Genomic DNA, 24,530 nt, shown 5'->3' with positions numbered 1-24,530 from the left:
TTTATAATCTATAGACCTGCACTGTCTATTAATATACTGTACATAGTATTGTATTATAATGAGTTTGATAAAAGGTGTCTAATTGCTTCATATATCAGTGCAAAAACAGTAAGTCTTTTCGTGGTGCTTTGACAAACAGTGTCAGCTTTGTTAATGGCAAAGAAAGTTTTGGGTGGTTAGATTGATGAAATATAATGTGAAATTAATATTAATTTTCAATAAATCAAAGTATTGTGTTGTGTCACACATTATAGTTCTTCGTCACATGTATAGTAGACCATTATTTGTCAGTGGGTAATAATTGCCCTTTTCACCGGCTACCACCACCAAGTAAATTTCAGATCTGTGGGAAACACTGCAACATTTAAGAAAACAAGGCGGCATGTGGTTTAAAAGATGGCAACTAAAATAAAAAGCATATCTGTGCAATACAGTTTCATTATTGTTCATTATTATCCAGAGCGCCTTAATATAACTTGAAAAAAATATGTGCGACCAAATCATATTTTGCGTCAGTAACTGAAAAAGTTGGTAGCGCAAGTGCCACCAGTGGAAAAGGTTAGTGTAGTTCCCTGATGTGGGATTTTGAGCAAGCCTTGAAAATGCTTGTGGTTTGTTGAATATAAGGGGGAAAAAAAACATTGAAACTGTGAATTGGGAAATGTTTGCAATGTCTGAAATGAAACTTTGAATACATGTGGTTTTGTGGATTTTTGTTATTTTGAGGGAAAATTGTGTTTAAGTGGTACAGAAAAAAAATAAATGCTTATTTTGCCTGTGAAAATTGGGGTGTAGATTTTTGTGTGTGACAATTATCAAGTAATAGTTTCTTTAGGGTAAAATACTGTGTCTGACCATTTGGAAAAAATACCTTGTGTTTTGTGGAAACTGTGGTGTAAAGAAAATACTGGCACAGACACATTTACTGATTTACATTTATTGATTTTCTCCCCAACATTTTGGTTAACACACACACACACACACACACACACATACCAAACATGGCTGCAACTCCTCCTTTCCCCATCTACCTTCGTGGAAATGGAGTCTCTACCAGACATCTCAACTCCAGTATGGAGACCTGCCCAGCAACCATTGCTACCTCCCCCAAGACCTCCTACTCTTACACCTGCATTTTATAATATTCCAACACCACGTGGCTCAGCCTTTCCAAGAACTCGTGCATATAAATAAAATTATAATAATTAGTTACATTTATATAGCGCTTTTCCAGTGCTCAAAGCGCTTTACATATGAATGGGGGAATCTCCTCAACCACCACCAATGTGCAGCATCCACCTGGATGATATGCATATGTCTCCTTCTGCTCCAACTGGTGGTGCTTCTGTGCAAACGCACACATGGGTATCTCAAGTGGATGATATGCAACTATGTAGCACATCAGGAGCTGAAACCCCTTCTTCAGTGTCTCAGCATGCTTTGCCAAATACCCTGCCAACTCCAGGAAGAGAAATACAACAGGTCACAACTCATTTACAAGGGAATTGTGATACCTTAATTGATTGTATGAAGGAACAACATAAGTCAGTGAGTGAACTTACCAGGGAAGTGAAGGCTGCTGCTTCTCACCACAAAAGCCAGATTGTTGATCTTTCTACACATGTGGAGGACAATAGAAGACAAATCTTCACTCTGTTTTCCACTGCCAGGCAACAAGAGGAGTCTGAACTAGATAACCTGACGAAGGCCATGAAACAGATGATCACAGATGAATTCCAGAAGGTGGAATCTACATTAGTGTTAGAGGTACGCTTCATGATTGATCAGCTACAGTCAGAGGTTCAGCAGGACATTAACCTCTTGAAAAGCACCCCCATTCTGGCCCGAAACCATGAAAATACCTACTTTCACTAAAAGGGCTGTTTTTACTAAACCATTTATAGTATAAGCATAACTGTGGTATCATTAGATAGAAGACACTTTGAGCTTCGTTTTCCATGTTTCAAAATTATTTTAAGATTAAAAAAAAAAGTTAGAGAGGCTGAAGTACATTGTAATAAAATTTTTTTTTGCATAACATCTTTTTTAACACTAAACATCTTAATGATAAATATATGTGTGAAACCTATAAATGCAATGAGGCCAAAGCCACAAGTCTAAAGAAGTTATATTTCACGTTTGAAGTCAATAGACCCAAAAATGAGGTTCTTGCAAGAGTTTTTGTAAGACTAGTGCCTTTTCTAAGTGCCAGTCAGCCACAAAATAAAAGTCTTTTGTTTACATGCATACACGTTCGTTCTTTTTATTGTTTATCCTTATATAAGCGTATAAAATGCCGTATCCACACCAGGAAATAAAGCTTCACACAAAGATCGTTGAATTCGTGTTCTAATTGGCTACACGTTCTGTCTATCAATATTTCCCATGAAGTCATTGGAGGAACGCGCGAGTCAGATGACGTCACGATATTAGACAGCGCTGTTTGGATATTATGTATTATACTCCCGCCTACTTGTACAATCAAGTATGAGCGCTGGTTTTGAACGCGAGTGTGCTCTCATATACAAGTGTTACGATGTAAATAGTCCTCAGAATGTATATTATAATCTATTACAAGACGTGCATCTGAAATCTGATGTAAACAATGGAAAATATATCCATATTTCACGGATTATACGCATTTGTGGACAAAACTGGTCATTGGATGTACTTTGTTGGAGAGTTTTTATGGGTTATTCACACATCTGAAACAGACTGGATTCGATTCGCGTTCCTTATACCAGCACAAAGGTAAGGAGTCAGTTTATATTATGCATGTTGTTATCTGGACTTCTGTAATAAAATACTATATTTATGATACTAGAGCAATTTAATCTCAAAACGGACACCATACACTGACGCTAAACCCTTAGACCTTTTAAACGATGTATAGTAGTGTTATTATTATTGTTGTTTGTACACAGTAGGCTATATATATATTGTTAGCAGAATAAAAAAAAACTGACGTCCTTCCGTCCGCGAGCTAGTGCGCGTTGAGAGGTTAAAGCTGTTCTACAAGCGTTTCAAACCAGTCAAGATCATTTAACCTCAGAACTCCAACAATGTGTTACTCAAACTGACAAATTGGTCATTGATGTAAAAGAACTAACCGGTGAAGTTGAAAAAGGTTTTCAAAGTGTCAAGAGGACAAAGGAGGAGCAACTGAAGTCCAGTGTATCAGTACCACCAGTGCCTAGTTCTACCATTTCAGCATCTCCGTCATCTGATTCTACTTCTGTAACTGGGGTGTCTGCTCCAGCCTCTCTTCCAGCACCATGGTTAAAAGCGACCACATTAAATTAACCTTTCCTACTTTTGGAAGGCCTTCTGATGATGCAGACCCACTATTATATCTCACTAAATGTCAAGATTTTTTGGCCCTTCATCCCCTACCAGATGCAGATATTTTGGCTACTTTTCGTACTGTCTTATACGGAACAGCACGAGACTGGTGGGAAGTAAGTCGAACAAACATAACTACATGGAATGGTTTTGAAGCTGAATTCTTATCTGCTTTCCTTTCTGAGCACTACGAAGATGAGCTAGCAGAACGTGTTCGTACTAGAGTTCAAGAAGACACAGAAACAATTAGAGATTTTTCATTTTCCTACAGAGCTCTCTGCAAAAGATGGAAGGCAGATTTAACTGAAGGTGAAATTGTTAAAATGATACTGAAGAATATAAAGCCGTACCTCGCCAGCCAACTACGTAGCCGAGTGACTACAGTGGAAGAACTGGTTAAACTGGGTCACCAGCTCGAGAAGGATTTTGAGCAACAGCTTCGCTATGAAGACCGTATGGGCCTTAAACAGTCCTCACCCTCACAAAGACCTCCTTTAAATCGACCTACTGAAAAAATGCCAGTTCAGTGTTGGAGATGTAGAGGACAGCATCCACCAGGTAAATGTCCCCACTATACCTCTCCACAGTCACCTCAGACGTCTGGTTCACAGTACCCCAACAGTGGAAAGCATTATCATCACTCTAAATCAAGTGGTCAACCTTCCAACAGCTCTGTTGCTGCAACGAAAGCACATCACCAATCAGCCAACAAGAAAAACCCCTCCTCTATACCGTCTAACGAAAAAGTGATTGTGCCTCAACAACTAATTGTACCCATCCGTATTGATGCCTGGGCGGGTAAGGCTATTGTGGATACTGGTGCAAGCTATACCCTGATCAATGAGAACCTTATGAGGCAGTTTATTTCATTAGACCAACTCCAACCATGGTCCCTTGGTCCTCTTTACCTGGCAAATGGGAAAGCAGAGGTTCCATTAGGATGGTTCAATACTACCATACATCTTCATAATCAGTCTTTTACTATACCTGCTGCCGTTCTTTCAACCCACGCCCTAGCTTATGCTGTGGTCCTGGGTTTGGACTTCATCTTCTTCAGTGGTCTGCAAATCAATGTGATTGACCAAAAATATTCTTTCCAGATTGCCTCTTCTGAAGACTATCCTTTTCAACTAGGAAATGCAAGTGTTCCACCAGTTGTTGACTCACAATCCTGGAAAGGAAGACAACAACTCAAGGGAAACAAACAAAGCCTCTCGCTATTAACTGCTGTTCCTCCATTAGGTCCCCTGCTGTCTCTACAACCTGATATTTCAACTGATGAGACATTAATCAGCAATGCAGTGGATGCAGCTCACTTACCTCCAGATGGGAAGCAGAGATTGCTCCATATTCTTTCAAGTAACCCTAAAGTGTGTACACTCCGTACAGGGCGGACTGATGTTCTGCAACACCACATTTACTCCACATGTCAGGTACCAATTAAACAAAGACCCTATCGACTGTCTCCTGTTAAGCAACTTGCAATGGAAGAGCAGCTTGATGAAATGTTGAGCCATGGAATAATTGAACCATCTCACTCTAGTTGGGCCTCACCTGTGGTCTTAGTACCTAAAAAAGACGGCAAATTAAGATTCTGCGTGGATTACCGAAAAGTAAACTCTGTCACAGAAAGCGATGCTTACCCTCTTCCCAATATCACAGAAATCTTGGAATCACTCTCAGGAGCAGCAATTTTCTCCACCATTCACCTAAACAGTGGATACTGGCAGGTGGCAATGGACCCTGACAGTAAGGCCAAAACTGCTTTCATCTCTTCTGCAGGTATCTATGAATTTAACGTTATGCCATTTGGTCTTAAGAATGCTCCAGCAACGTTCCAGAGACTGATGGAGATAGTCCTAGGAGAGTCCAAGAGGAAAATATGCTTTGTCTACATTGACGACATTATCATTTACTCGCCTTCCATAACACAGCACTTCCACGACATACAAACAGTTCTCTACAGATTAGAAGCTGCTGGTCTAACAATTAATTTGAAGAAGAGCAAGTTTTGTCTTCAAGAACTTAGCTTCCTAGGACATGTTGTCAGCGTTCAGGGAAATACAGCAGACCCAAGCAAAACACAAGCCATTCAAACCTACCCTGTGCCTAAGAATGTGAAGGATGTTCAGAGGTTTCTTGGATTGGCGGGGTGGTACCATCGTTTCGTCCCAAATTTCTCAAGAATAGCCGAACCCCTAAACTCACTGAAAAAGAAAGGACATCGATTTGAATGGACAACACCATGTCAACAGGCCTTTGAACAATTAAAAGCTTGCCTTACCACACCTCCTATCCTTGGTCATCCAGACTTTCAGCTTCCCTTCATTGTATACACGGATGCCAGTGATACTGGTTTGGGAGCCATCCTGGCACAACGTAAAGACCTGGACAAAGAAGAGGTAATTGCTTATGCTAGTAGAACTCTAACTGGGGCTGAACTTAACTACACCGCAACTGAGAAAGAATGTCTGGCAGTTGTGTGGGCCCTGGAAAAATGGCAACACTATTTGGAATACAAACTCTTTACAGTTGTCACTGACCATTCTGCACTCCAATGGGTCATGAATTCCACCAAAACCACCAGCCGTCTCATCTGTTGGGTCCTGCGATTACAAAAATTTGATTTTGTCATCGAGTACAGGAAAGGGAAACTCAATGTGGCCCCTGATGCTCTATCTAGGTCATCTACAATCTCCAGTTGTAACTTGTATGCAGGCAACAAAGATCCAGAACTGCCGTGGTCTGATGTTGACTTGTGGAAGGAGCAACAGGAAGACCCTGATGTTATAAAACTCATGCAAGCAATATCTGAAAATTGTGCAGATCTAAAGGATCAATATGAAATAATAGAGGGAAAACTGTATCAAAAGACATACCTGTCGAACAACCAGCTGCACTACAGAGTTTACATTCCCAGCAGTCTCAGATCCTCATTCCTGCAACACTACCATTCCAGCCCTCTAAGTGGTCATGGAGGGATCTTCAAAACTTATAAGAGGCTCCAGAATGTGGCTTTCTGGCCAGGCATGTGGTCTGACGTGAAACGTCATGTGAGAGCATGCACAACCTGTCAAACATTGAAAAGTGATACTCAAAAACCTGTCGGAAAACTGCAACAAATCACTACGACTCGCCCAAACCAAATGCTGGGAGTCGACATTATGGGTCCTTTGCCACGGAGTACAAGCCAAAACGAGTACTTACTTGTTTTTGTCGATTATTACTCTCGTTGGGTGGAATTGTTCCCAATGCGAAGTGCTACTGCCCGGAATATTGCCACTATCTTCAGAAAGGAAATTCTGACGCGATGGGCGGTACCAGATTTCATCATCTCAGACAGGGGTGTCCAATTTGTTTCTTCTGTTTTCAAAGAGCTGTGTGAGAATTGGAGCATTACTCCCAAATTAACTACTGCTTACCACCCACAAACCAATTTAACAGAGAGAATTAATCGCAACCTCAAGACCATGATGGCTGCCTATGTGGAAGACAACCACAAAAAATGGGACCAGTTCTTACCTGAATTCCGTTTTGCTTTAAATTCAGCTGTGCAAGAAACCATTGGACTAACGCCAGCAGAACTCCAACTTGGCAGAAAACTCCAAGGTCCTATGGACAAAATCCTGCATAACACTAATTTGACTCCAGATGCTGATTCCTATGATGTAGTTCATCATCTTCATCAACTGCAAGCAAAAGAAAACAGTGAGAAAGCCAAGAAGAGACAACTGAGAAATTATAACAACAAGAGGAGAGACTTAACATTCAAAGACAAAGATCGTGTATGGTTACGTAACTTCCCTCAGTCTAGTGCATTACGTAATTTTTCTGCAAAATTAGCACCAAAATGCAAGGGGGCTTACCGTATTGTGCAGCAACTGGGTCCGGTGAATTATCGAATAGCCCTGGAAGACACCGGAGAGGATGTACGTACAGCGCATGTCTGTAACTTAAAAATGTGCTTTCCCACAGCTGAGGAATTGGAGTCTCATGAAAAGGACAAACTTTGCCAGTTGTTTCAAGACACCTCTGATGAGGATGAGTTGCTAGGTTTCTAACCTATTTTGTTTTTGAGTTATTTTTGTGTTGTTTGTTGTTGTTTTCGTCCAACCATAGGTTGTTTTTTCCAGGGGGGGAGAGTGTGGCAATGTGAAAAAAATAAAGAAAAAAGGAAAAAAATAGCACCTTATGTTTTGAATGGATGCACAGTATTTGTTTACTTCCGCTTTTTGGGAATGGATGACGTGCTATAGTCACGTGGTGAAGGAAATGAGATAAAAGGGAGTGTGACGAGCCCGGAAGTACCGCGTCTAAGAAGTGTTTGTTTACCTGGTGTGAGTGTTTGGCCTGCTGTGGGAGGACGGACGGCGTTTGGTCAGGAGAAGAAGTGTTTGTTGTTATTACCGGAGCGAGCGACACGGAGCTTTGCTCAGATTCTCGGATTCCCGGATCAACAGCTTATGAGCTAAACTATCGACCGAATGAGATTCGCCGACTTTGTGTGTCCCAGAGGTTCCTTACACTCCACTTCAGTGAGATTCATCACAGCAAAACTTGGGTTAGTGTCTGTACTCCATCGTTATCCACGCTCATTCATCCACCATTACACACGCACATCATAACATGCACACACTATTCACATCTGCACATTCAAGCGGGTTCGTTTTTCTTATTTGTGTTAGTCGTTATTTTCTACTGTCATGATTTGCAAGTAAATGTGATGTTTATATGTATAAAATGCACTTAATATTTACGTAATGTTTCTTTTCTTTTTTTATGTACAATGTATGAATGATGGGGGACACAAATCTGCCAGTTCGGAAACGAACCAGAGACGCGGTCACTACAGGATTGTGAAGACGTGTTTTTTTGTGTTTTTTATGAATAAATTAATAAATTGCATTGATGTGGACTGCTATTGAGACTTTGTTTTTTTTTTGTTTTTTTTGTGTGGTAACGGATGGTTTTTGTTATCTGGGATTTACCTAACTCTATCACTTCGACGGGGTTAAACCTGTCTGGCGCCCGAACATTTTGTTTTTTTTTTATATTATAAATTTACCTTGGCCAGTCTACCTAGGTGTGTGAAAGCCGCCTATCATGTGACCAAATGGTGGTGCCGCGGTAGTGCGTTAGGCCGCAGTGTGGTTGACCCGGGTTCGAAACCCGCCTAGACCAAAGATTTTTATAAAGTAAATTGAGTTAAGGCGACCACCGTTACATACTAGCCTGATCTCACTAGAATTCGTACATATTTTACGAGTTGGCAAATTCGTATAAATTCATATGAAGTTAATTGTGCAGAAACTTACGATTATCATAAAAAACAATAACAGAACCCAACACCTAACCCTGCCCCTAACCCCAACGTCACAGGGGTCAAGGAAAATCGTACAAACATTTACAAATGTGTTCGTATGAAGTAATAAGAATTGGCCACCTCGTAAAATACATACAAATTGCAATTGGATAGCGTCGAATACTTACGTAGTAGTCTGAGTGTCAAACTTGTGTTGCCAGAAAACACAGAATTCTGCCCTCTGTAAACTTCACATGTGTATTGTCCCTCATCTTCAGTCCTTATGTGGTCCAGTCGGAGTGATAAGTTTCCATGTTTAATGTCTTCAGTGAAGAAATGAGCTCTATCATGATAATCCGGATGTTGAGCCTCTGGTTTGATATCTCCATCTTGATACAGATGAATGAGAGTCTGTGAGTCTGATCTTCTCCATTCTGCCTTAATACTATCAGTTATGAAACGTATATTAGTGGAACAGGGCAAAAGCACTGAACCTCCCTGAGAAACCACAGTGCAATCCACACAAAACCCTAAAAATTAAAAGACATGATTACTTAAAGCTTTACTAACCAGTAACATAGAAGCTTCATAACTAACACATCCCGTGTGTTTGTGTGTGTGTGTGTGTGTAACTGGTAATTATCACATTGTTCCCTCAAAGATAGGAATACCAGTGTTTTTGTGACCTTGTGGGGACATTTTGATGTCCCCATGAGGAAACAAGCTTATAAATCAACAGAATGATGTTTATTGAAAATGTGAAGTAGCTGAATGGTTTCTGTGATGGTTGGGGTTAGGGAATGGGGTAGGTAAGGGAAATAAAATATACAGTTTGTACAGTATAAAATGCATTACGTCTATGGAATGTCCCCACAAAACATGGAAACCAGAATGTGTGTCTGTGCATGTGTGTGTGTGTTTCAACCAAGTACCACACAAGTATGTTAGAAATTATTAAACATGATTAAACAATGATAAAATGTTTACCATAAACTATACAAGCATTCCAGAAACACATTTTTCCACAAGAAATGTTTCATCAAGAGACAACTTAATTCTTATTAATTTTCTTTTGTCTATGCCCCACGTTTTCCATTTTAATGAAATGTAAACCAAGATTAATTAAGATTAAGACTTCAAGATTAAGACTTTGGTGTTTTTGTAGTTTTTCAGATGATTTTCAATTATTTACAGCACTTGTGAGACTGTGGTGTTTTGTCCATTCAATGATATCAATCTCATAAATTTGCAAATATACACAATCCCAAACGCCTTTGTTGTTGTACACACAACAACAGATATCACAGATAGTTAATGTTTAAAACTAGGCTCAAAATATTTCACTTTCACTGTTGTACATAAGGAAAAACTACAACTTTTGAGTGCAGTAAGTGTCCTGCATTACACACACTTCATTTATTCGGCTGAATGAGGGTATTCATTTATCTGGGTACTATTTTGACATTTATACATTTATTTGTACTATTTTTGCACTATTTATACTACAAAATGATGTAGAGAAACATACTGATGTGTCTTATTCATTTCCATGGATTCTCACAACCTATGCTGCCACACAACAAAATCACTAGCGTTAAATGTACACTGCACTGTACATTTAACACTGATTTTGCTGTGCAGTGCCTCTGTGTACTAAATGTTCCTGTCAATTAGGACAAGTATCCGTTTTAGATATCAGAGCCATTTCATGAGGATGAGTACAGTTACTCTAAAGCCACATGCTGTGCAGGCTCTGAGACTGCCGAAGCAAACTGAATGCCAGGGCCCTTAGCACAACATTATGGGTCAACCAACATGGCACCCTGGCCTTCAGCTTAAAGGTCCTGTTTTTCCTGATCCCATTTTTTCAAACTTTAGTTAGTGTGTAAAGGTGCTGTTAGAGCATAAATAATACCTGTAAAATGATAAAGCTCAAAAGCTCACTGCCAAGCGATATATTTTCTTTAACAGAATTCCCCTTTCAAAGCCAACACCGAACGGCCGGTTTGGCCTACAGCCCTCTACTTCCCGGTTGAATGACGTCAATAAAACTTTTGACTAAACTCCACCCACAGGAATACGTCAGTCGCCAGCTTTGGCTCAAACGGCTCTGCTAAGCTAAGTTGCTATCAAATCACAACACACTAAACAAACTACACAATCAGAAATACTTCTGAAGGAGGGACTTCATAGAACAAGGAAGACATCAGCCCATTGTTAGGACAGTGAAAACAATGGTATAGAGATAAGTACATTGTGCACCACAAACACAATCACAGCTTCAAAAACACGGAACCTTTAAAATATGTGTATAACAATATCTGACAGTTTTATTATATTTCACTCTATGTAAACTCACTTCAAATTTAATTCTTCAACTAAATGTCTAAACTAAAATTATGTTTTGACAGCTACAATACTAGATTTAGTTGTATTTTATTTTATTATTCACTTACCCAGTTTTAAAGTGTTGTTGAGTGAAAGTGGTGAATCGTCCTCACAGTAAACTTTACATGTGTATTCTCCTTTATCTTCAGCTCTCACTTTCTTCAACTGGAGAGAGAAGTCTCCATTTTTAATCTTCTCTTTGAAGAAATTAGCTCTTTTATGATAATCCTGATGCTGAGCCTTTGGTCTAATGTCTCCATCTTCATACAGATGGACAAGAGTCTCTGAATCTGATCTTCTCCATTCCACCTTCAGCTTTTTCTTTAATAACTCAGGACTAATGGAACAGGGCAGAACCACTGAATCTCCCAGAGGAGCAAATGAAAGATTCACAAATATCCCTGAAAATAAAGAGACATTTTATTTTAGATGTGAAATAACTGCTAAGGCAAAGATACTCTTCCGTAAATGAATAAGCATCTACTATGCCCAGCCAAGACTGGTTACAGCCTATCACAACCCTGTGAGGACAAGCAGATTCAGAGAATAGATAAATGGATATTTTTAGCCAGGAATATTAATTCTGATTTTAACCTTAACAATATCTCAGTTTATATATGACCAGAGTCAACCCAAGTAATATATTTACAAGTTTTATTTTAAATTTAACAAAACAACTGAATGAAACAATTGTTTTCAATAGGTTCAGTTGAAAATGAAACTGAACCTATTGAAAACAATTGTTTCATTCAGTTGTTTATCTGTTTTCTTACCAAGTATCAGTTTTGTGCTGATGGAAAACACAGATCTCTGTCCACTGTAAACTGTACATGTATAGACTCCTTTATCTTCTTCTCTCAGATCCTTCAACTTGAGTGAAAAGTTTCCATGTTTAATGTCTTCAGTGAAGAAATGAGCTCTATCATGATAATCTTGATGCTGAGCCTCCGGTCTAATATCTTCATCTTGATACAGATGAACAAGAGTCTCCGCGTCTGATCTTCTCCATTCCACCTTAAGACTATCATTCAGTAAACGTGGATCAATGAAACAGGGCAGATCCACAGACTTTCCCAGATCATGACATGTCCGACTAGAATGATTCACAACAAACTCTGAAAATGGTTAGACAATTAATTACAAGGTTGAATAAAATTAAAAATGAACTAAAATATATTTTAAGAAAATTGCCAAGTTATTTTAATATGTTAATTTTCTTTGATTAGTCATAGAGAAAATGTCTTGAAAAATAAAAACAATTGCTGTAATATTACGCAAGTTCATTTCTAATTCGTGGACAATTTATTTGTCACACTTTTGTCCTTTTTCCTACCAAGGAGGATTAGGGCCAAGCTAAAATAAAAAATAAAATGATTAAAGTCATTAAAATGCGAGAATAAAGTCATAATTTAACAACAGTAAAGTCATAAAATTTTGAGAGAAAAGTCAGGATAAATATAATTTTGAAAATAAAGTCATTATATAACGAGAATCAAGTCATACAATTTTGAGAATAAAGTCATTATTTATCGAGAATAAAGTCGTAAAATTTTGAGCATAACGTCAATATTTAACGAGAGTAAAGTTGTAAAACTTCGAGAATAAAGTAATTATTTAACGAGAATAAGTCATAAAATTTCGAGAATAAAGTCATTATTTAACGAGAGTAAAGTTGTAAAATTTTGAGCATAAAGTCATTATTTAACGAGAAAAGTCGTAAAATTTTAAGCATAAAGTCATTATTTAACGAGGAGTAAAGTCGTAAAATGTTTAGCATAAAGTCATTATTTAACGAGAGTAAAGTCGTAAAATTTTAAGAATAAAGTAATTATTTAACGAGAGTAAGGTCGTAAAATTTTGTGAATAAAGTCATTATTTAGTGAGAGCAAAGTCGTAAAATTTTGATTTTAGAAACTTTAAATAAAAAAAAAATACACTTTTAATCAAGTTACGTTCTGTATGCTGAGATCAATAGTCGGAGTTGGATCACTTAGTTAACCTATACTTTAGGCTGTCTTTCAGTATGAAAAAAAATTGCAATTTTAGCAAACTATAATCTACGAAGGAGGATTAGGGCCAAGCTAAAATAAAAAAATTTATCCATCTCGAGATTAAAGTCATTAAAATGCGAGAATAAAGCCATTATTTAACGAGAATAAAGTCAGAATAAATATAAGTTTGAAAATAAAAGTTGTTATTTAACAAGAATAAAGTAAATTTTTAATGAGAATTGTCAAACTAGATACCCAGAAGGAGACTGAAGGTAAATAGAAATGATCTTTATTGAAACACACACAAAGATGGAGAGCAAACAGGTAAGTATAGATATAGGCAGTTTCTATGAGCACTTAGCTGAGTGATAATAATGTCTCTGTTGCAGGATATAAGGACGATCGGATTGGACGGGTCTTGGATGAAGAGTATGCAGATTGCCAGGTAAGGGAAGTGGGTGAGTCTAGTGTTCATGTGATGAGACCAGACAGGGACTGAGAGTGAAGGTGAGTTATTTAAAGGGAAATATTGATGGGACACAGGTGATGGTGATTAGTATTCGGGGATTGAGAACGAGTGGGAGGAGTGAATGAAGATGTGGATGGTTTTGGTAATGGGATCCTGACAGTACCCCCGCCTCCCGAGGCGGCTCTTGACGCCGGTTGGGAAGGAGGTGCACAGCGGCGAGGTCTCCCTCTGGGTCTGGGAGCAGGACAATCGGAGTGGTCGGAGTGAAACTGAGTAAGGAGAGTGGGATCTAAGATGTCCTCACAGGGAACCCACAAGCGTTCTTTGGGGCCATAGTCCTCCCAGTCCACGAGGTATTCCACACGAGTACCTCGCCGTCGATAGTCCAAGCTTTGACTCTGAGTTCCTACATCAGAGTCAAGGCGGCTGACTAACTGGGTGACTGTCAGGCGGCATAGTCGTATCCGCCCCCCCCCCCCCATGCTCCTGTGATTCTATCTAACAGATTCTCCCCCCTCAGCAGCATACCAGCTGAGAAGTCTGTTAAAAGTGCCCTGGTTATTGATGATTCTATACTAAGGAACGTGGACATTGAGGCACTAGCCACCATAGTCGATTGTATACCGGGAGCCAGAGTGTCTGACATTAGATCTAAACTTAAAGTGCTGGCTAATGCTAAGCGTAAGTTTTCTAAGATTGTTATTCACGCCAGCACGAATGACACCAGACTCCGCCAGTCGGAGATCACCAAAGATACTATTAAAGAGGTGTGTGAAATTTCAAAAACAATGTCAGACAATGTAATATGCTCTGGTCCCCTCCCAGCCTACCAGGGTGATGAGACTTATAGTAGATTAGTGTTACTTCATGGCTGGATGTCAAAGTGGTGCCCACAGCATAACGTAGGGTTTATAGACAATTGGAAGCATTTCTGGGGGAGACCTGACCTGCTAAAGAGAGATGGCCTCCATCCGTCCTGGAAAGGAAGTGCTATACTCTCTCGAAATCTGACCAATACTTGTTTTACTTGTGATATTGTCTGACTATCCAGGGCCCAGGTCAGGAAACCGACAGATCGGCTTAACCGTCCATCTGTAAGCTGCAATGACATGTCAAGATCACATATATCCCAGCACATAGAGCTTATTTTTTTCTGTTCCTCGAACAAACAAATACAGAGCACCGTTTACCTCGTCTCTTACAAATCTTATTAATATAAAATTAGAAAACAATACATTAACAGATGAAACTCAAATGTTAAAATTCGGCCTTCTTAACATTAGATCACTTACCAACAGTGTTGGCAACGTTACTTTAAAAAAGTAATTAGTTATAGTTACTAGTTACTTCTCAAAAAAAGTAACTGAGTTAGTAACTGCGTTACATCATTATAAAAGTAACTAATTACCAGGCAAAGTAACTATTGCGTTACTTTAAAAAAGTTCAAATATTTCAAATAACTTGGATGCCCCCAATATAAAATTTGTTAAATGAATGAATTAGACACTAAAGAGAAACCAGGAAGTTTTATTGCAGCTCTTAAAAAAATAATGCAGGCAACCACATACAGCAGGCATTAAACCATGAGGCGGAGCCACCCGAGAATACCTATCGTGCACTGGTAGATTGGGACGTTTGTTTGGTGAATGGTCCCGGGCAAGAGAGGTATTTTGCGCGTGTTTATTTCACAGACGCGTTTCGGCTTACGAGCACAAGCGCGGAGTATACATATTGTGTGGTGGACGCATTTGTGTGCAGGGTGTGGCATTTTCTTCTTTGGGAATATTTACACATTTGGCCAAGCACTCTCAAAAATAAATAAGAAACTGAGTGAAGCCTGCTCCTACAACACAATTCGTTTGTGTGGTGAAACAAACACCCAAGCTTCGTACCGTAGCGGCGTCCTGAATACATATTTTAGAAACCTAAACTGGAAGCGACAGCCAAAGCCTGCAGGGATAAACGGACGTCTGACTATAAAGTGAGTGTTTCTATTTTCTTTCTTATACTAACGTGGCATTTATGTATACAATAGCATACAGCTGAGAGGTGCTCTGATTAATGGGAGTGGCTTGCAGAGCTGTGCGTTGTACATTGTGGGAGTTGTTGTTTTTCATACAAATGCGCCCTAATGTCATGTTCTGTCTTTTCTTGGTCAAACAGGCACCAACTTCTAAATTTATGTTACATTTCGACTACGAATATGACCCATTTTCAATAAAGATTAATGTTTCTACGGATGAAAATGAGCGCTCACGCTTCAATATTTGATTGACAGGACAGCTGCCTCATTGGTTGCCTAGCAATATAGAAAGCCACGCCGCACTGCTCTTTTTTTAAGTGACCAAAAAGAAAAGGCAGTGTGGTGCGCCTTGCATTTCCAAGTGTTTAAATGCGTTTGGTGTGATTGGCACCTTACTCTTCATCCTGCAGGCTACGTTTACTTGCTCTCCGCCTGGCATCTTTGATGGGTTGCAGCTGGATCTAAACCACACTCCAAGACCCGCCCCATTCTACTTCTGATTGGCTAGTTTGTTAGTTTGGTTGAGAGTGAAACCTGTGCTCCTCTCATACTATTTGTAGGCGAACTCGTGACTTGAACTGATATCAACACGCTTTAAAAAAAAGTAAAAAGAAAATAGCATTCAAATGCCGCATGCCGGAGATACTGTTGGAGATACTGTTGGAGCTTATTTCTGCAATAACAACCTGCTGCCTATACATTATCCCTTACATGGCTGTTAAAAACTGACTTTACTGTCTAGGACCATACATTTTATATTACATATTATGAATGACTAAATGATAATAAGGTATTGATTAAGGTTTTTTTTTTGCTCCATTTCACCTTTAGATTGTTTGGGAACAAATGTGAATCAATGATACAGGGCAGAACCACTGAACCTCCCAGAAAAAAATTATAAGAACTTTCCACAAAAAAACCTGAAAAAGACTTGAAATTTAATTTACATTAAATCTGTTTTGTATGTAATTATTAACAAACATTTATTGTTTATCAGAAGTGCAGATTTCTTCTATTTTAACTTTATTTATTGTCTCTGTGTCATGTGCAAAAAAAAGACTCATAACTCTCTGAACTGAGGAATAGATTTCTTGTAAACATACCTGTGTTGTTTGATATACAGTAGATGAGAGTCCAGAACAGAAGAGCAGATCCACATGCAGCAATGCACAGAATCAACACCAATATGTGTAAACCAGAGAAACCTGTGACATACACACAGTTCAGGACACAATTACTAGACACAGGATGTTATGATTATTTCCTTACAACAAGTATCACAAGAATATATTAATTTATATACAAACACACAGACACACACACACATGTTGGTGTATGTGGTTTGCGGGGACATCTCCATAGACACAAGCATTTTATACTGTCCAAACTGTTATATTCTATTCCCCTTACCTACCCCAATCCCTAACCCCAATGTCACAAAAACCTGTTGCCAGTCTTTAATCTATGAAAAACTACCATTTAGTATGTTTTTTTAGCTTTTCCGTTTATGGGGACACTGTCTGTGTCCCCGTAAACCACCTTTATAGCATAATAAACATGTTATTATACACTATCCTTGTAAACCACATAGACCAACCCACACACACACACACACACACACACACAGAGGACCCTATTTTAACGATCTGAAACGCAAGTGCGAAGCGCAACGCGCAAGTGAGTTTGTGGGCGGATCTTGGGCGCTGTTGCTATTTTCCCGGCGTGAGAAATAACTCTTGCGCCGGGCGCAAATCAATAAGGGGTTGGTCTGAAGTAGGTTCATTATGCATAGGTGTGGTTTGGGCGTAACGTCAAATAAACCAATCAGAACGCTATCCAACATTCCCTTTAAACGCAAGGGCGCAAGTTCCGTGGCGGGTTGCTATTATTATGACGGATTTACCAGGCGCACGCCAGGAGCGGTTCACAGCCGAGGAGACCGACGTCCTTGTACGGGGGAATCCCAAGCTTGCCAGCATAAATCGGGCACGCCGTGTAACGGGAGGTGGATCTGCCTCAGGACCTGACGCCAGCAGAGGACATCGCTGCGTCCACCCTCACCGCTGAAAGGGTTTGGGGGCTTTGAAATCAGACCCAAGAAACGCAAGGTCCAACCCCAAAGTACACTTACAAATCAAGTTCATATACATTAAGGTTTCTTATGAAAACATTTAAATTATTATTTACATAAAATAAACGTAATACAGCCACACAACAAACTTATGAAAATATTTTAATCGTTATTTGCATGAGAATTTTTTAACGCAGCCACACAATAAATAAAAACTATCACCACAATGCTCACCACTATGATTCCCCTTATCTCATGTATTAATATTTTTTAGTGTAACAATTTATGATTTGCAAAAATAACTGTTGCATCTAGATTAGATAAGCAAAGTGTATGCACGTTGTGCACGCTATACATTATGGTCAAGCATGCGCCCTTAAAATAGCATAATGAACAACGCGCAACGCGCCACTGACTTTAAACTTTTTTTTCTGGTCAGTGGCGCAATTGTTTTTTGAAACTGCAAAATAGCATCAGGGATGGTTTGCGCCGGAACACGCCTCTTTTTTTGCGCTGAAACGCCCAGGGAGCGCAAGTTCATTCCCTAGTTTGTCGACGTGCGTCTGTGGAGGGAAAAACCCGCTGTGCGCCGTTGCAAAATACGAATGATACATGCGTCACTGACAAAGTCAATTGCGCTGGGTGCAAGATAGGGCCCTGAATGTCAATATATCAGTATTCACACAGTGAACTCAATAGTGTAAAACATGAAATCTGCTGTAGCATCATTAGATACAGTTGAGTAATACTGAGCAGTGCCGGCCGAGCGCTGATGAGGGGGCGTCTGAAATACCAGAGGGGGCGATCACATGAATGCATATAATTCTCCCAGCTAGAAAATACATATAGCTTCGGTATGTCCCTTAAGTTTTAACGCGTTATAAACAAACATCTCTGTAATACAACCACAAAAACTACAGCTATAGTGAGCAACGTACAGAGCACTCTTACTATATACAACAACAAAAAACCGCATACCTAAAGTTACAAATTAGCACAACACTGCTCATTTGAAGTTAAGACCCAAAGGTAGTAGTGGCAGTTGCTGTAGTATCTTTTTAATCCGTTTTCGAATGTCCATGGTACTATTTTCCACATATCCACTGCTACAGGGCAGACCCGGGTCACTCTCCCACCTCCTTTCTGTAACTTTTACATACTTTCCCACTTCGACATCTTGATTTCCCGCTGAGACTGAGAGCTGGCTGGCTGCAGCTGCTATCACTTGTGATTGGCTAAACACGGGCCTACATCGGCGTGCGTCAACACAAACAAAGTGGGCGTGTGTTTAGTAACGTCATGATGGAATACATGCACACTTGTTTTTGTTGTTGTTAAATAATTAGCCTATAAAATGCACTTTAGGAAGACAATACACAAGGCAAATGTGATTTTCAAATAGCACATTTTATCATAAAAATCCCGTTCAACATGAATGGCCCCCTCATGGCGCCGGCCCTGATACTGACACATATTGTAGTGCTCTATATGAGAAACACCTTTGTGAATTAATAAACTTCTATCATCCTTTCCTCATTAGCATTTTCTTTCAAACATGTATGATCTTTTTTTGAGAGTACATTGATGCTGTTTATTTAACCAATAGCGTTTCATTTATGGCACAATCCAGCAAAGCATTTGACAACTTGTGAGTGCCACAGTTGAATTAAAAATAAAGTTTAATAGAGATATAATATGAAACTGTTGTTACAGAATAGAAACAATAATTACAGTGATGTGTAATTTATGTTTGTGTATGCAGCAGTGTTTGTAGTTCTTGTCGGTGAGGTTTAATGTTGAGGCTGTCTAACCCTTTGTGATGTTTGATCTCCTCACTGTTTTTGACACAGATTCGTTCATACAGTCCTCTCTGTACTAACGTGCTGGGCCGGAGAACCCTGTATGTGTGTGCATTGTATAGTGGCTCATGTGACACTGAGGGGATATCAGACTTGATTTCACCCCAATGGAAAGCGTATTTACATGCTTATTTCTTCTCTATGAGAATTTTGTCCGAGTTTTTAACACCGCTCTTGAAATTCGAGGGCCTCGCTGATTGATCGATAGTAAGAGTTGTAATACAATTAGTTGATAAATAAGCCAAACAAGGGGCGCTTCAGATTTCGTGTCTAAAACTGTGCAGGAAATGTGACCATGCTGCTTTCCTTCTTTCTCAAAGTGCTTGGAAGCTCCCGTAGTGTCTGCCATGGCTTATACTTGCATGATATTGTATTGTATTGTTAATTATATATCCATTGACTCACCCAGTCTATCCAGTATTACAGTTGTGTTTGCTGAAAGTTGTCCAGCAAACACTTGACAGATGTAAACTCCTTTATCTTCAGTTCTGATTCTCTTCAGTCTGAGAGAGAAGTTTCCTCTGTGGATTTCATCAGCGAAGAACTCAACTCTGTCTCTGTATCGCTCATCTGATGATTCTGATAGAGTTTTATTGTTTTCATAGAGCAGAACCAGGATTTCTTCATCTTTATTTATTTTCTTCCATGAAACCTCTTCAATCTCTTCAGGTTTGATGTGAGAGTTCACAGAGCAGCTCAGTGTTACGTCCTCACCCACATATGCAGATATGGAGGGACTAGATCCTGACACTATAAAACGCTCTGAAATTAAAAATATCCGAGCAAATAAATTCAATATTACATTCTATTTCTAAAATCTATTAAACAAGAACCAGAAATGTATCAAACTCACCAACATGTTTAATTTCCACCACAGTTTCCTCAGACTCTTGTCCAGAGTAAACTTTACATGTGTATTGTCCCTCATCTTCAGCTGTCAGATTGTTCAACAGTAGGGAGAAGTTTCCATGTTTAATGTCTTCAGTGAAAAAATGAGCTCTATCATGATAATCCTGATGTTGAGCCTCTGGTCTGATATCTTCATCTTGATACAGATGAACTAGGGTCTGTGTGTCTGTTCTTTTCCAATCCACCTCCAGATCCTCCAGTGGTAAGAGTGAATCAACAGAACAGGGCAGAACCACTGAACCTCCCAGAGGAACAACTAGAGGACCTGAGGGACCTTTAAGTGTTAATCCTAAACAAAAAATATTAATAAAACAGTTATATTAAACTTTTTTGTAGATTATATTATGTTCTCTTTACATATTCACTTTGTAAACTGGTTGTGTATATCATTGATGTCACAGTATGTGTAGGAAGAACAAGGAGGACGACAGGCAGCACTAAACATATAACTTTATTTCACAGATGATAAGTAAATGAATGAAGACAATGGTTAGTATAAACAGTATAGGCTGCATCCAAAAGCTCTAAAATCCTGCCTTCTGAGGCAGCATTCCAAGGCATGAAGGCATCATGGCACATCCAAATCCAATGTTTGTTTACTTCCTGTCTCCTGAGATACCATCATTGTCCTGTCCCACTATACATGGGTATGCACTGGGAATGTGATTGGTCGACCCTGGTTGATAAAAATAAAACGGCGGCCAAGAAATCAATTTATTGTAAATAAAGTAATATTTTATTTATAATAAAGTGAGAAAAGTAGTATTGTGGTTTTCAAATACAGATGAGTTATCACAAAGGTGCTCTCTGTTCATATTTCAAACAGAATTCCATTACGCTGCCTATGAAGGGTGTCCGAATGCATTTCTCAGAGCTGCCTTCATGCCACCAAAGTCAATAGATGTGTTCGAGTTCATGCGGCACTGCGCAGGTCGATCGGCGAGGTTTGCCGCTCGCAGTCGAGGGAGGAGTTGAAGACAAAGCTGTCAGGTTGGAAACCTGCTGCTTGCCGTAGTGACGTGTACGCTATGTTTCCTTTTTATAATCGAGAATGAATTGAGTTAAATAGTGAATTTGTCAAAAAAAAAAAAACTTTTAATAAAAAGTTTCAACCAGAAACCCTTTATATTGCATATTTTAAATACTGCTTATATTGTACGCCCAAACATAATGAGAAACATAAGCCTACATTATTAAAATTCCAATACAGTTTGGTCTTCCGTTTCTTTTATTTTATTACATAACACAATATAACATATTAAAGGCAGAGTGCACAATGTTTGAAAGCCAATGTTGATATTTGAAATCACCTAAACATACACGCCCCTACCCCAATAGAATCTGGACCTTCTTTTGATAGACCCCCCCCCCCAACACATATGCAACCCCGGTAAGGATGTTGGTTAGTAGACACGCCCCTTACTGCTGATTGGCTACAAGTGTGTTTTGGTAATCGGCCCGACTCCTTTTCCAAAGCGGTTTTCAAACATTGTGCACTCTGCCTTTAAGGTTATATTAAGGAAAAACATGAATTTATAATGTTTTTAGTGGAACTTTAGGTTGGATTAACCATAAAACGCACATGATTGTTGTCATTAGTGAGGCAGCCAATCACAAAGAGCCATCATCAGAACTCCGTGCAGCTGTTCAGAAAAGGATTTACCGACTGAGCCAGCCGGTTGTTCTTGAATCGCTCTCACTGTACTTTAATGCAATATGTCACAGTCACATGCCATCGGCACCATAAGTCGGACAAAATTTCTAACCGGCATCCACTGCTTCAAGCCAGCTGCCAATCGGTCCGCACAGCGCCACATGAAGTCATACACCTAGCCTAATAAGGCAGCGTGGCAACAAGTCAGCTGCCTAAGCTTTTGGACACAGCCATAAGGCTTGTTTGACATCATGTTGTGCCGCAAGAACCGACAGGTGGATGACATCAAAATACTGTGGGAGCGATTTGAGAAATCACACGAAGGTGTCTGCTGTTGAATCGCGGTACAATGATGTCATCAGCCTGTCCGTTCTTGCGGTGCCACTTTGGCTGCGTCGGAAAGCTCTAAAAAGCCTTCGGAGGCAGCATTCCAAGGCAGGAAGGCATCAAGGCATGTATGAATCCGATGTTTGTTTACTTCCTGTCTCCTGAGATACCTTTATTGTCCTCTCCCACAAATCTATGCATGGGCGTACACTGAGAAAGTGATCGGTCGAGCCTGATCGAGTTCAAAAAATTAAATGGGGGCCAAGGAAGTGGCTGGATCACAAATTTTGGGAAAATAAAGATATATTTTCACTTTTTACACATTTTAATTGCATTTCTAGCGAGAAATTGGTATTGTAGTGTTCAAATATTGGATGAGTTATCACAAGGGTTCTCTCTGTTTAAATTTCAAACAGGATTCAATTTTGAATGCATTTCCTGGAGCTGCCATCATGCCTCCAAAGTCATTGCCTCATGAGGCAGCGAGGCAACAAGTCAGCTGCCTTAGTTGTCAGACAAAGCTATGGAGTCGAACAAGCCTATAGTGTCCGGGTAATGGTGAACAAGTGAAGACAATAATCAAAGATGGTAGATGACGGGGTGCAAAAGATTATGGGTGATGATGTCTGGTGAGTGAGGGCAGATGACAGGGATACGTTACAACTGATCTAAAAAACATTTTCAGATATTACATATTCCATTTCTTCTTAATAAATGGTAGAGCTTTGGGAGCTGACCTGGTATAAATTGAGATAAACAAGGGCATACAAAACACAGGGCATACAATGGCTACAATTTTAAGTCTTTGACCCATTTGTGCATAGTTAATACAGAAAGAGTAAGCTAATGACTTCGATTTTTTAAGGAATTTTGAACATTTTCCTTTACTTGTCAGCAGGGGCGGAGTGGGACCAAAAACTACAAGGAAATTGTGTATACCACCGGCCCTCAGTGGTAAAAAAGGTCTCATATTTGTAGTAAAACTAGGGTAATACAAATCGTTATTAATCTGCCGTTTTCGTAATATTCGTAATAGTTTTCCTAAATAAGTAACTATACAAAATGATACCTGTTTGAAAGACGGATATGCGCACCTGTCAATCAGCTATTACATAACAGAGCGATGCCAGAGATAAACGTGCTCATAAATGGGAGTAATATGGAATAATGTGTGCATCTTTTAATAACTGTAAGAATTTTTCCTTTAAATATAATTTTTGTCAAGTTTTGAGAGATAATAATGTTTTTTCCACTTTTATTGCTTATTTATTTTAATGTGTTTGGAACATTTACCTCAGAGTTTATTTTAGTAATATTGCTGTTTTTCTGGTAATAATAATACAATGTACATGCCAATCCTGCTTCCCTGTCTATTTATTCATTTCATTATGCTGTTATGTTAAGTTATATCTTTTTGCCATATGAGACGGTTATTGACGCTATATACTCTCGTCTAATATTCAAATCATATGTGGAATAATGTGTGCATCTTTGAATAACTGTAAGAATAAAGTTCCTTTGAAAATAATATTTCTTTAAGGTTTGAGAAATAATAATGTTGTGAGGATGATGTGATACTGCAAAGTTACCCTTCTAATTTTTATTTATATTAAGATATAGCCATATGGAGATAAACCTTTGCAAATGTGCTGATTTGATCCATTACTGACCACTAGGCTAGAGATTTTAAACCCGCTTAACTATCAAATAGTCTATCATCTTGATGGATCAATCCGACCGCATATGTACTGCAATAAACAGGCATTCCGTGGCGCAGCTTTTTACATCAAAGGCCGACAGGCTATGCCATTTGGGGAGGGGCTGTTCAATGATCCCCCTATATTTTTTAAAATCCTAAACATGGCTGGACCTACCGAACAGGTTGAGCACTTTTATATACTGTGTTGAGCAAAGAGGCTTTACAGTTTGACCAGTGGAAAGCGGCCGCACATCAGGCCACCAGACGGGGTTGCTATATAACTCGCAATGTTTTATTATCAGACCGGCCCTCGCAGCCTCAAAACACTACCGGCCCAACGGGAATTGTCCCGACTCTCCCGATGGCCACTCAGCTACTGCTAGTCAGACTGAAGGGAATTTAATTTACTAATGGAGCAATGAGTTTACACATTGAATTGCTTCAGATTTCATAGGCTAAGGATTTATCACCAAATGTGCATGCATCATAGAGCTGT

The 24,530-nt window shown here is 39.3% G+C and overlaps 1 protein-coding gene, 1 long non-coding RNA gene and 1 pseudogene across 2 annotated transcripts in view; 1 reads left to right on the top strand and 2 right to left on the bottom strand.

Moving 5' to 3' along the window:
- Positions 1–20,304, bottom strand: part of LOC135768452 (uncharacterized) — a 54,997-nt gene extending 34,693 nt beyond the window's left edge. The window contains exons 1-6 of the mRNA XM_065277677.2: positions 20,295–20,304; positions 19,851–20,207; positions 16,619–16,720; positions 11,806–12,147; positions 11,101–11,433; positions 8,833–9,174 (exon numbers count right to left, since the gene is read on the bottom strand). Of these exons, the coding sequence (XP_065133749.1) occupies positions 8,833–9,174; positions 11,101–11,433; positions 11,806–12,147; positions 16,619–16,720; positions 19,851–20,207; positions 20,295–20,304 (1,486 nt within the window). The remainder of the gene's footprint in view (positions 1–8,832; positions 9,175–11,100; positions 11,434–11,805; positions 12,148–16,618; positions 16,721–19,850; positions 20,208–20,294) is intronic.
- On the bottom strand, positions 4,993–6,080 carry LOC135768862 (uncharacterized). Its single transcript, XR_010542283.1, has 4 exons — positions 5,886–6,080; positions 5,627–5,729; positions 5,445–5,549; positions 4,993–5,201 (listed from the first exon to the last, which is right to left on the bottom strand). It is a non-coding gene; the product is annotated as an uncharacterized lncRNA (long non-coding RNA).
- LOC141281881 (uncharacterized) lies at positions 13,256–14,535 on the top strand (annotated as a pseudogene).
- Positions 20,305–24,530: the final 4,226 nt, after the last annotated feature.

This window comes from Paramisgurnus dabryanus, chromosome 3 (assembly GCF_030506205.2).
Source record: "Paramisgurnus dabryanus chromosome 3, PD_genome_1.1, whole genome shotgun sequence".
NCBI lineage: Eukaryota > Metazoa > Chordata > Actinopteri > Cypriniformes > Cobitidae > Paramisgurnus > Paramisgurnus dabryanus.
The sequence above is the reverse complement of the archived record's forward strand: the minus strand, read 5'-3'. Positions and strand labels throughout refer to the sequence as shown.